Here is a 13,793-nt window from a genome sequence, read left to right on the forward strand (position 1 = left end):
TGTTCAATTTTACTAACTCCTGATGACATCTAGCTTATTTCTTATTACATGGTATTGATTAGATCGGGTGCATGTGTTTTAGTCTAGGGACACAATTCACTTCTATTTTCAAAAGTCACAAACTTCCCCTTGATTCTCAAGAATCTGTTGCACATATAAACTGTCTGTCATTGTGTGTGTGTGTGTGTGTGTGTGTGTTGAATTGGTATTAATATGAAGTGTTCTAGAGGGGATTCCACTGGGGTATTCCTACTACTGAAGCAAACAATGCACCCCTACATTTGCATACATACCAGGAATATAAATCTACCCTTCCCCAGCTTCTGCATTTCTCCTGATGCCACATCCCTTACTTATTGTCTTGAAAATATTATGATTGCCATTGTCAGGGTGATTTCCTTAAAAAAATCACTTAAAAAACACCAATTCATCATAAAATGATGAATTAATAACTTCAAACACATTAAAATTAACTATTTTTACTACTGGTAGATTAAAAAGTCAAAATCTTTATATGAACACACTTGCAATATAAAAAGAATGACTTTATAACTTTTGCCAGTAAGTGGATGGATCTAGAGACTGTCAAGTAAGTGAACAAGCTAAACCCCCCAAACCAAAGGTTGAATGTTCTCTTTGATATGTGGATGCTAACACACAACCAGCGGGGAAGAGAAGTGCCCCCACCAGCATAGCCATTAATTGAGAAACCAGAGGGCCATGAGGGGATGAAGAAAAGACAGACACACATAGAGAAAAAGCTGGGACCAGGTGGATAGCCACGCCCTGATGAGGTTTGACTGACATGTTTATTATACAGGTTTTGTCATCAGGTTATTTGTGAGAAAGTTTTGGCCAAGCAGGCAGTCTGAAGGACACAGGAAACTTGTAAGACATCGAGGTCTCCACCAAGCGGCCTGCGCAATGGTTTCATTAATGAGGTTCTTGGCATAAAAGTTAGCTAGAAGAGATCGAAATAAAACACACAGACTCAGTTACCTTATTTCTATTGCCAGGTCCGAGACGGCTCCCCTCTCTGGCTCCGACCTCTAACCGCCCAGCAGGGCAGCAAGGATTACTCAGGGCTAGCAGGAGAGAGAGAGAGTGAACACGCCTGGGAGTAGCCTTTTATTGGGGAACAAGAAATTCAGGGGATAATTCCATCCAATGAAGGTTGAGGGGGGACTGCACTCCAAGGTCAGGGTCAGTGATTGGGCCCCCAGGGTCAGTGGTCAGTCACACCCCCACACGGACGGGTTCTCTCATCAGGAGAGGGCCGGGAAAATTCCGACACAGCCAGAAGCCTCAGACCCAAACCGGGAGTCACCCAGTCACACGTGAGAATGGCTTCCCACAGAGGTCCTCTTGTTATGCCCAGAATTCTCTACCCCGGGGAGTTGGTGTCTGAATCCAAGGTTCCAACTGTTAGAGCTGCTCACCTTTGCACGTAGCCACCCCTGGCTGGCATTACCATAGCAACTGGAGCATCTCACCCCACACTATTACATAGGCAGCTCCCACTGCAAGTGCAGCCATGAGGAAATCAGAAACCATAGTTTGAATCACCACTCTCCACAGGGAAGAATAGAAGTTCAGCAAATTAGACAAAGGGGAATGAAGGGAAGGGATGGGAAATAGGAAAGAGAGTAGAATGAATTGGACACAAATTTCCTGTGTTCATATATGACTACACCACCAGTGAAACTCCACATCATGTACAACCACAAAAATAGGATCCTAATTAGAATAACTGATCGTATGTAGAATATGTCAAAATCTACCCTACCATCAGGTTTATCTAAAAAGAATAAATAAAAAATAAAATTAAAATTTTAAAAATGGACAAAGGACTAATTTCCAAATTATGTAAAGTCTATATGCAATAAATAAAAGACAAACCACCCAATAGAAAAGCAGGAAAAAAAACATGATCATACATTTTACATGAAGAAATTCTAGAACAACAAGGATAATGGTGCTTGTTCTCATGATCCAGTGTGAGTCTCCCAGTAGGTAGAAGGCTTTTCACTATCTGGCAATTCAAGAGCCAGGCTCAATTTTTCTGAGAGAAGCAGGTAATTTGTTTCCTCTCAATAGAGAAGATCCATCTGCTTCTTCAAAATTCTGGCCAGAAATAGCACACATTCTTTTCCACTGTTGAGAATGTGTTTCTTAGACTCCCTAGAACAGGGGAGGGGGGAAGATGTAGCAGCTTCTTCCCAGTGACAAATTTACAGATCATGAGTTGGGTGGGCAGTCAGTCATCTCTGTCATAAATAGACAGGAAACATAAGGTTAGAAGTTTTATTGCATTAATGATCATGGGAATAGAAAGTAAAAGCATACTGAGATGTAATTTGCCATTTGCTACATTTGCAAAAAATCAAAAGTGAAATCTTTGATTTAAAGTCTTGAGAAAAAAGTAATAGGAACTCTCAAGCCCTGTAGATACATGTTTAAATTAGTGTAATTTAACAAATAGAAATGGTCCTAGTCTTTTGAGGAATCTCCATCCTGTTCCCAAAGTGGTTATATTAATTTACAGTCCTACCAACAATGATTGAGTATCCCTTTCCCTCACATCCTTGTTGCACTTATTACTATCTGTATTTCTTGATGATTATCATTCTAATGGGAGTAAGATGACCCAACTATGCCACCTCTTGGTATTTATCCAAAAGAACTAAAATCAACATAGGATAATAATTCATAGATACCAATATCTATAGGAGCACAATTCACAGTAGCCAAGTTATGAAACCAACCCAAGTCCCCTTCAACAGATGAATGGATAAACAAAATGTAGTATACACACAATGAAATTTTACTCATTCATAAAGAAGAATGAAATTATGACATTTGCTGGTAAATGGATGGAACCAGAGAACATTATGCTAAGTGAAATATGGCAGACTTAGAAAATCAAAGGTTGAATGTTTTCTCTCATCTGTGGAAATGAGTGAAACAAGGGGAAAAAAAGGAGTGGAGGTTACATGAAAACAGGAGGCCAATAAATGGAGCAGAGGAAGGAAACTGGAGGAGAGAGAAGAAGGACAGAAAAAGGGGGAAACAAATGAATTAACCAAATTATGCTGTTTCCACATATGCACACACCACAGTGAATTCCACCTTTATGTATATCTATAAAGCACCAATTTAGGGGTAGGAGGGGAAGGGAGGAGGTATGGGGTTAGAAATGATGGTGGAATGTGATGGACATTATTATCCAAAGTTCATGTATAAAGACACAAATTGGTGTGAATATACTTTGTATACAACCAGAGATATGAAAAATTTAGCAGAAAATTTTCCCTGTTGGCCTATCATTTCCATGATTAATATTTTACATTGGTATAGTGACTTTGTTACAATTGAATCAATATTGGTAAGCTAAAATTGGTGAAAGTCCATAGTTTACACTAGGGTGAATCACTCTTTATTCTACAGGGTTTTGCTTTGAATTGTTTCTCTCTTAGTTTGGTTTTGACAACTGCATAATTACATGTATCTAAAGTTACAGGTTCATACAGAATAACTTTTGGCCCTAAAAATTCCCTTTGTTCTACTTATTCATCCTGCCCTTTCCCATACAAAACCTTGGTAATTGCTGATTCTTGTTTTGCATTTTCTAGAATGTCATATGTAGCTGTAATCATATCCTGTGTAGCCTTTTCAGAAAGGTTTCTTGGTATAACTATTTTCTAGAAGAATTTAGCAGTGATAATTTGTATATACCTTGCAGTACAATCAAGTAATTCTTCTGTATATATAATTTACATAACCCTTTGCATATACACACTGTATGAATGCATGTAAATTGGTAGCATCAATGTTCATAATACCAATACAGTGAATCAAAAAAAAAATGATCCCAAAAAATAGAGGACATAAATGTGTTATAGTCTCACAGCAGAAGTTGAAAATATTTAAATGAATTTGACAAGGATAGTAAGAAAAATAAAGGAAAATAGAATAAATCTTTTATTTTATACACACGCATTACAGAGTAGGAAAGATTTTTTAAATGTTAAAATTCTTACAAAAAGTAAAGGAACAGAGAAGATAGTAAGAATACCAGGTAACTTCAAAAGGAATGAAACTACAATTCAGAAATGACCAAAGGAACTTCAACATATTGTTAATTTTCTAGATATTTCTAGCCAAGATATTGTTTAATGAATATTTATTTTAATATTTTTCTTTAAAATGTGATCATATATCATCTATATATGAATACATACTATATATAAGCATGCTACAGATGTCAAAATCCCCAAATAATAAGAAAAAATATGCCTGGCACATATATATAAACTGCAATTATATTATATATGTTATTTTGCCTATATGTTATTTCAATATTTAGTAGAGATTAAAGTAAAATTTCCAATAAAATTGGTAAAAATATTACTCGGATTTGAAAATTATTCAAGTGGCTTGTAGGTCTCAGGACGTGACTTTACATACAGTAGTCTGATTTCCAGTTTTATGATATTGCTAACTTAGTGCTAGATGCCTAGTTAAAAAAAAAAAAACTTCTAATAAATTTGAATTGCCTTTTTCATATCAAATACTAGAGTTAAAGTAAATAACAATTTTTGTCATGCTTGCATGACAAACATGCAAGCATGTTTGTCACAGTAATGAATGTTTAGCAATGAAGTTAAGTAACTTTGCCTTGAGTAGAGGCAGTTTCTCAAAGACTAAACAACACACTACCATTTCAGATGGAAACCAGAACATTTAGATAGTTGAAGGAGGGAAATGTCTTTTTTCTTTTCATAATAAAATATAGTGAATTAAATTACACTGATGCCTGATTTGAACTCAGTTCAGGTTGCCTAGACTTCCTAACATCCTTTCTAGCCATTCTCCAGTCCTGACCCAGATTCGCTGAAGCCCCTGATCTGAATGGGCTTCATCCCCCATGATTACATCACCACCTGGAAGGACTTTAAAACTCTCTCCTCTCACAACTTTGCCTCACACCCACACAATATCTGAGACCTCAAGGGCTCCGTTCAAGTTTATGTTTGACATTTGGGGCATGCGCCTGTATCTGGGTACCATTGTCCTGGCATTCCACAGACAGAAAGCCATCCTCTGTCAGTTAGTAAAAATGTTTTGGAAAATGAATATGAAATTATAATCACCTGGAAAGACTAAAAGGGAGAGGATGGGTAAATATTGTTCAATGAATATTAAGTTATAGTAGGAAAAATAACTTGTGTCCTATGGCACAGCATAGTAACTGTGATAATGATACAATATTATGTATTTCAAAAAGCTAGAAGAAACAGTCCTGAATAATTTCAAAAATAATTTCAAAAAAATTATCCCAAGAAAGTGATAAATATTTGAGGAGATAGATACACTTTCTTTGATTTGGATAGTATACGTGATATATATCATGTATGAAAACATCATATGTTGCCCTATAAATATGTACCATTTTTATTTGTCAATTAAAAGTAAAAACATGTAAAATATATATTTTTATAAATAAATATATAAAATAAAAATATATTAAAAATACAAAAAGTCATTAAAAACAAAAGTAAATCTAGATTTCTAATTAAGGTTACACCCAAAAATTAATTCAAAGGGAATATAATTAAAGACAAAAATAAAATTATAAAGCTAGGATAAAGATGACTTATTATTTAAGAAATGAGAAAACTGTCACAGAAGTCTACAAACTATCAAATTTTTAAAAGACTGATACACCTGATAAGGAAGATAATGCTCATCGTGTTGAAATGGTTCCTCTCCTGATGATGTTTCTGAGAGCTCCTTTCATATCCCGATTCCTCAGACTGTAGATAAAGGGATTCAGCATGGGGGTGACCAGAGTGTACAACACAGACACAATGACATCCTTGTCATTAGTGCTATTAGATGAGGGGACAAAGTATAGTGCAATAATTGCTCCATAGTACATAGAAACCACAGAGAGATGGGAGCCACATGTGGATAAGGCTTTGCAGATGCCCTTGACTGAGGGTCTTCTCAGGATGGTGGCCCCAATGTGTCCATAAGAGACCAGAATGCATATGAGGGGGAGGGTAACAACTGCTGATCCTACAGTAAGGACAGCTAGCTGATTGATGGTGGTGTCTGAGCTGGACAGCTTGAGTAAGGCAGAGAGGTCACAGAAGAAGTGGTGAAGAATGTTGCTTCTAAGGAAAGAGAGACGGGCTAGAAGGAGAGTTTGGAAAAGGGCATTGGCAGAGGATAAAACCCAAGACACAATTACTAACAGAAAGCAGAGGTTCTGACTCATGATTCTGGGATAATGCAGTGGGTGACAGATGGCCACATACCTGTCATAGGCCATTGAGGTCAGAAGGAAGCTGTCAAGATCTGCAAACAATACGTAAAAAAATTCCTGGCAAATGCACCCAGCATAGGAGATGGACTGAGTGTGCGTCAGCATGTTCATGAGCATCTTTGGAGCCGTGACTGAGGAGAAAGAGGTGTCAGTGAGGGCCAAGTGGCTGAGGAAGAAGTACATGGGGGTGTGGAGGCGAGAGTCCAGCCTGATGAGCAGGATGATGAGCAGGTTCCCCAGCACCGTGGTCAGGTACATGCCCAGGAACAGGGCGTAGTACATGCCTTGCTGCTCTGGCTGGATGGGGAGCCCCAGGAGGAGGAACTCGGACACACTGCTCTGATTATCCCTCCTCATGCTCTTCTTGTTACCTTTTTCTGGAGACAAAATAAGAGATGGAAATGTGAAAGAATGAGAAGTCCTTGGGAATATTATACAAGAAAATCATGGTTTTGAACTAGTCAGTAAGTGCATTTTAACCTGAATCTCTCAGGCTTTTTGCCATACTGATTGGCTAGTGAGGGTCAGGGAAAGGATGATATTTGTCCACCTATAAAATAACTGAACATCTTTTGGAGGTACCATGAAACATCAGAATGAATATCAAATCACACCAAGTTCCACTTGAGGAGCTCAGTATGGAAATTTGAGATTAGGGAATTAGTATGCATGACCAAGTCAGTTATCAGCTAATGGAAAGACTATTAGATGATGTGATGTCTAATGGTTTTTGACCTCTCTTAGCCTTCCCCATGCCTCTGAAATACACTTTGGCTAATGATTTGTTTCCACAGACTGAATCAAGAGCACACAGTGGACTGCTTTGGATCTACAGGATATTAAGATCTGAAGACTTGGTGGAAGTATCATATGGACAGGTTGAGGCATGAATGCTAAGTTATGAATTAATGTCTATAACATAAAATATCTAATGACACACCTTGCAATAGGTTTATCTGTTCTTCTTTTAAGGAAGTCCTTTTCCACTCAAGGTTCTTAATTTTCCATCTCTCTTTCTAATGGAATTTTCAAGGGGTGAGGATAAAACTTCTGTTCATGTTATTTGTCCGCCTATAAAACCCAAAATTAACCACCTTGGGAATTCCCTCAATCAAACCAAATCACCCTGTTGAAGTCTTTATAACATTGGGAACTACTTGACTTTTCCAGTCACTTCTTGAATCTGCCAGAGTTTCTTGGTGTCTGCCTAGCAAAAACAAAAACAAATGATACAATTCTTCTTCATGATTCTTAGCCTAGGTTTGATTCTTTTTAATTAGCACATTTTAATTATATATAATAATAGGTTTCATTATGGCATATTCACACATGTTAAAACATACTATATATCCTTTATCCATTCATCCTTTGATGCTATACCAAAGAATCTTAACCAGTATCTTTGTTATATTTCAATATTTTCTACATTGCATAAATTATCATTCCTCTCTTTTACTCCTTCAGGGCAGTTAGTCTTGGACCTACCCATGTAAGCTAACACAAAATAATAGGAAAATAGATTATAATCTGTATACTAAAAATTAAAATACATATTCTTTGTAATGTTTGTTTAAACTGTAATGTTTGTAAAATTTGTTTAAATTGTTGGAGAATGATATTGGCTAAATTCTATTCTTATATTGTGTGCATGTACAAATATGTAATGATATATCCTGTTAATATATACAATCATAATGTACCAATAGAAAATGTGGGGGAAAGTGAAGGAAATTATCATTTGATAGCTAAGGAAGTGTCTCACTATCTGCCTTATCATAAACTCATAAACTCATTTGGGGAATTTAACTAAAGTTTACATAACAACTCTCACAACTTGATTGAAATTATCTTTAAAATTCTTATATCCTTCAGCACACTATGTTATTAAATTATATTAATGTGACCCTGTGAGCTGACATGGATTATACTTTTGGTTGTTACTCATCACCATGTTAGTAACAATCAAGTTCATCACAATGAAAATAGTAATTAGCTCTCAGTTGGGCATATTGATTTTTTCTAATATTTTTCTATTTTCAGCATATGATAAACATTGTTCTTATATCATTTTTCACAAACAGCATATATATCTGGAATTCTTAGGAATGGAATTTGAGGGAAAATATTCATGGTTTTGATAGAGTGCCAAATTACCAGTGGCTAATGTGAAAAGGAAGTCAATTCTTATTATTGTTTAAAAAGGAGTCTGTAATAGAAGAACATATAACCAGAAGATTATGAAAATGGGAATTCCAGTTTAGTATATGGAGACAACAGAGCCGGAGCATTTAAGAAACAGAAAATAGTAGACCATAGTCAGTCTGGGAAATACACAAGGTGGAGAATTGAGAAGTCAGAGTATATAAAACCCTTTACACTATCACAGAAATTTTAATCTATTCTAGAACAGTAGTACACTCAAGTAAAGAATTAAATAAAGAAGGGATTAATCTTGCTGGCTAGATAGGGATCAGATTATATCAAGGAAAGAGTGTCAGCAGGAATCTGAGTAGGAGGTAATTATAGCAGCTCAGGTACAAAATAATAATACAAAATAATACCTACCTGTACCTGTATTATGGCAGCAGAGATGAAGAAAATAATAGAAACTTATGATACAATTTGGAAGAAACCCCAACAAACCTAATGGGGTTAAAGTTAAGAAAATGAAGTATGTTTTCCCACATCTTTCTCAAAGCTTAGAGATAAACTATGCTATGTGAAGTTTTTTCCTGTTATCTTAAATTTTGGATCAACACTCAATTCAAAATAAATCACTCTACATGGAGCTGTCTGTCAGAGTGTGCTATGAGTGGGGTAGTGTTTAGGCATCAGTTGTACAAACTGGACAAATACACATAGACATAAAACCCAGAAGATTGTACTACTGAATGTAAATTCTATATCTGCTATGACATCGTCCCTTACATGATGAACAGAGATACCTTCAGCAGCAAGTCATAAGAAGGTTCTTCCATTTCTTCTGGAAGGCACAAAATAGAGTAAGCAGGTGGCATTTCTAAAGAGCTTAACGGTCCATTGCAACAAGGAGACAAGTTTTTCTAAACCATTTAGAATGCGCATAGGATATACATTTGTTCACAACTCCTGAGAAATCAGTGTGAACTCTGATTTTCAAACCATGGGGAGGACCTGGGGAGGGGTGGCAATCCCCCATCCCAGATCTAAATTAGAGACCAATAAGATCTAATTGCTTCATTGTCTTTGGCTCTCTTGGGGTCAGAGGCTGAAGCAGGAGTAAGAGTTCATCCTTGGAGGAATAATGACAATAACCACAAAACAGGCGTTAGGAACTTGGTGATTCATAATTCTTTTTGTCATCTCAATTGACCTTGGAGAAAGTATGATTAAGATTCTATAACAAGGGCTGGGGATGTGGCTCAAGAGGTAACGCACTCATTTGACATGCTCGGGGTGCTGGGTTCAATCCTCAGCACCACATAAAAATAAAATAAAGATGTTGTGTCCACCGAAAACTAAAAAATAAATATTAAAAATTCTCTCTCTCTCTCTCTCTCTCTCTTAAAAAAATTTAAAAAAGAGAAAAGATTCTATAACAAGCCAGGCTGGAGGTTGAGATTGAGAACAAAAGTTTCTTGCTTTTGACCCTATGCTATTTCAAGAACTTCAGAAAAACTCAAATACTATCACTATGATTAAAAGAATTTAGAACATTAAATATCATCATTATTAATAATGGATTAAAAATGAATAAAATATAGTCTCTATAAATTTCAATCTCTTTCTTAAAAGCATTCTATTCTAGTCTATTCAAGAAATGTACATTTCTAGATACCATGAACATGCACATTTCCTACGATAACATGAAATAATCTTTAATGCTTATTTTTTCACCCAACTTACAAAATCAATCCCTAATCCATTTTGTACATCCTAGAATTTCTTCAATGCTGGTAGAAAATGAATATCATGCATTCATTGTTCATGTGAAGATGTTTGAATATTTGTAGATGTTGTTAATTTTTTTCTATTTATGTTAAATTCAAGTTTTACTGAGAACTGCTATTCAAGTAGAAATGTCCTATAAGATATTTAAACTTCCAGAATAGTTTCTAGCTCCTGTCAATCATGGTTGATCATCTGTTTCCCTTATGATAATACTCCAGTTAATTTGTCTGTTTTGTAGAAGTCACAGGTAGACAAAAAACTTTTATCTCAAACACAACAATATCATTGACACCTCCCTCTTTTCTGACATTAAAGAATATATAAAAAAAAAAAAGTTCATGAGATGGCAGATTAGAGGAACAGTTCCACAGCAGTTCTGTAGCTCAGGAAATTAAAAGTGGGAAAACTGCTCCTCAGCAAGATGGGCAAACAAGAGAATGAACTGAAATCTAATGTTGGACAGCAAAATAATCTCAGAGACACAGAAAGTTAGAAACTTTGATCATAACATAGGGACAGTACGTTACAGATGCACTTCCCACCACTGAGGGGATGGGAAGCACAGAGAGAGAGAGAAAACCTTGGTGAGTAAAATTGACTTGGGAGAACCTGTGGAATAGAGAGGGGGTTTGATGTGAACTGATACAGAGATGGTGGGAGAAGTTGGGTGAAGAGTATTTCAATTCACTCCCTGAAGGGCAGATTGTCCACAGGAGTCAGAGTTCCTGTGCAGGAACCAGTTTTGAATATCCATGTGACAGTGAGCACAGTGAGTTGTGAGATTAGGAAACCATAGGAAGACACCAGCCTGACCTAGCAGTTGCTGATTGTAGGGTCCAGAGTATGCCTGGGCCAACGTGATTGAAACAGCACAGAGAGGACAGTGCTGGGTGGCACTGGGTGGCCATAGTGAGGAGAGAGCCCATCTTGGTGCTGGCATCCCATATGAGCTCTACAAAGATTCCAGTAGCCAGTCTGACAACTAGGTCTGATGTCCAACTCACCACTCCTCTTCAATGTAGTTTTTGAAACTCTCATCAGAGCAATCATACAAGCAAAGGAAATTAAAATGATACAACTATGAAAAGAAGTCAAATTATCGTTTGCTGATGGAACTTTCCTCTATCTAGAAAATCCAAATAACTCCACCAGAAGTCTTCTAGAGCTGATAAATAATTTCAGTAAAGTAGAAGAATAAATGATGAACATTCATAAATCAATAGCTTTTCTCTACTCCAATAGTAATTCTGCTGAGAAGGAGATCAGGAAAACTGTCCCATTTACAATAACACCAAAAATATAATAAAAGACTTGGGAATGAATTTAACCAAGGAAGTCAAAGACCTCTATAATGAAAACTACAGAATACTGGATAAATAAATTAAAGAAGAACTTAGAAGATGGAAAAACTTCCAAGTTCTTGGGTTAGCAGAATTAATATTGTCAAAATGCTATACAGAGTTAATGTCATCTCCATCAAAATATCAGTGACTTCCTTCACAGAAATAGGGAAAAAAACAGTCCTAAAATTCATTTGGAGGAATAAAAGATCCAGAATAACAAAATAAATCTTGAATAAAAAGAATGATCCTGGAGGCATCACAGATTATACTACAGAGCTATAGTAATAAAAACAGCATTGTACTGTCATTAATACAGACATTAAAACCAATGGAACAGAAGACAGAGACAACTCACATAGTGACAGTCATCTGATACTTAACAAAGATGCCAAAAATATATGTTGCAGGAAAGACAGCCTTTCAACAAATATTGCTGGACAATGGGATTTCACATGTGGAAGAATGAAACTAGATCCCTGTCCCTAACCCTGCACAAAAGTCAAATCAAAGTTGATCAATGACTTAGAAAACCTAGGATTAAAACCAGAAACTTTGCAACTACAGGAAGAAAACCTAAGGTCAATACTCCAACTTTTTGATGCAGGGACCAACTTCCTTAACAAGACCTTGAAAGCAAATACAAGAATCAATAAATGGGGTCAGCATAAAATTAAAATCCTTCTGCATAACAAAGGAAATGATAAAGAGCTTGAAGACAGAGCTTATGGTGTTGACAAAAGAATCCTCTGACAGAGGATAATATCCAGAATATATTTTAAAAATTCAAAAAGTTTAAACCCCCCCAAAAAATGATAATAACCTATCAAGAAATGGACAAATGGACTAAACAGACATTGCTCAAAAGATGGAACACAAGTAGCCAACAAGTATAGGAAAAATATTCAATATCCCCCACAATCAAGAAACTATAAATAAAAACCACACTGAGATTTCATCTCAATGCAATCAGAATGACAATTAGAAGAATACAAATAATAAGAAATGCTGGTAAGGATGTGGGGGAAAATTATTGATGGGACTGCAAACTAGTAAAACCATCCTGGAAAGCATTTTGGAGATTCCTCAAAAAGCTAGCAATGGAACCACCATATGACTCAGCTATCCCACACCTTGGCATTTATTCAAAGGAACTTAAATCAGCATTCTATAGAGATACAGCCACATCAATGTTTATAGCAGTGCAACTCACAAGAGCCAAAATATAGATCTAGCCTATGTGATGAATAAGATATGGTACATATACACAAGAGAGTTTTACATAGCCATCGAGAAAAACAAAATTATGGCATTTGCAGGTAAATGAGTGGAACTAGAGAATATCATGCTAACTAAAATAAGCCAGATGCAGAAAATCAAGAATTGAATATTTTCTCTTATATGTAGAAGCAAGAGTGTAACAAAGCGGGGGGTGTTTAATATCATAAAGACAGGATAGGTCAGTGGAGAAGAAGGAGACTGAGGGGGAGGGAGAAGGTCTTAGAAATGGAAGAAAATGTGGAATTAATTTGACAAAATTATATTATGCATAAATATGCCAGTGGATTCCACCTTTATGTATGTGCAAAATGTACTAATTAAAAATAAATGAATGAAGCCAGGTGCGGTGGTGCACACGTGTAATCCCAGTGGCTCAGAAGGCTGAGACAGGAAAATCATGAGTTCAAAGGTAGCCTCAGCAATCAGTGAGGCCCTAAGCAACTCAGGGAAATTCTGTCTCTAAATAAAATACAAAAAACGACTGAGTATGGGGCTCAGTGGCTGAGGGCCCCTGAGTTCAATCCCCAGTACCCAAAACAAATAAATAAATGAATAATTGAGTGGAAGGTAGACAAGTAGAAAAGAGGAAGAGGATTAGTGGAGGGAAAAGGCAACCTGGGGAACTGGGGAGTGAGATGGAGTAAGCTAAATTTTATCCATGTATGATTATGTCAAAATGATTCCAACTACACCCTTAGAAAAGAAAACAGTAAGTTCATGACTTTGCTTGGTTTCTCATTTAACAGCATGAGGAAAAGTATCTCCTTGAATTGACAAATGACATTATTACTTCCCCAGGTATTTAATATCATTACCTAGATGATCTTCATCTATGTCTTCTTCCACAGCAGGTTTCTCTCATCTTTCTGAATTTTATTCAAAACATGCCCTATGCTTTAGCTTGTGATTCA

At 36.3% G+C, this 13,793-nt stretch overlaps 1 protein-coding gene across 1 annotated transcript; it reads right to left on the minus strand.

Moving 5' to 3' along the window:
- Positions 1 to 5,746: 5,746 nt before the first annotated feature.
- Positions 5,747 to 6,688, minus strand: LOC114094472 (olfactory receptor 1J21-like). The gene has a single exon (XM_027937654.2). It carries the CDS (start codon positions 6,686 to 6,688, stop codon positions 5,747 to 5,749), a length of 942 nt encoding a protein of 313 aa, XP_027793455.2.
- Between the last annotated feature and the right edge of the window lie 7,105 nt (positions 6,689 to 13,793).

The sequence above is a fragment of the Marmota flaviventris genome, chromosome 13, assembly GCF_047511675.1.
Source record: "Marmota flaviventris isolate mMarFla1 chromosome 13, mMarFla1.hap1, whole genome shotgun sequence".
NCBI lineage: Eukaryota > Metazoa > Chordata > Mammalia > Rodentia > Sciuridae > Marmota > Marmota flaviventris.

What these genes read in the sequence shown, in the direction of transcription:
- LOC114094472 (XM_027937654.2), bottom strand. Translation starts at nt 6,688, where the DNA reads ATGAGGAGGGATAATCAGAGCAGTGTGTCCGAGTTCCTCCTCCTGGGG.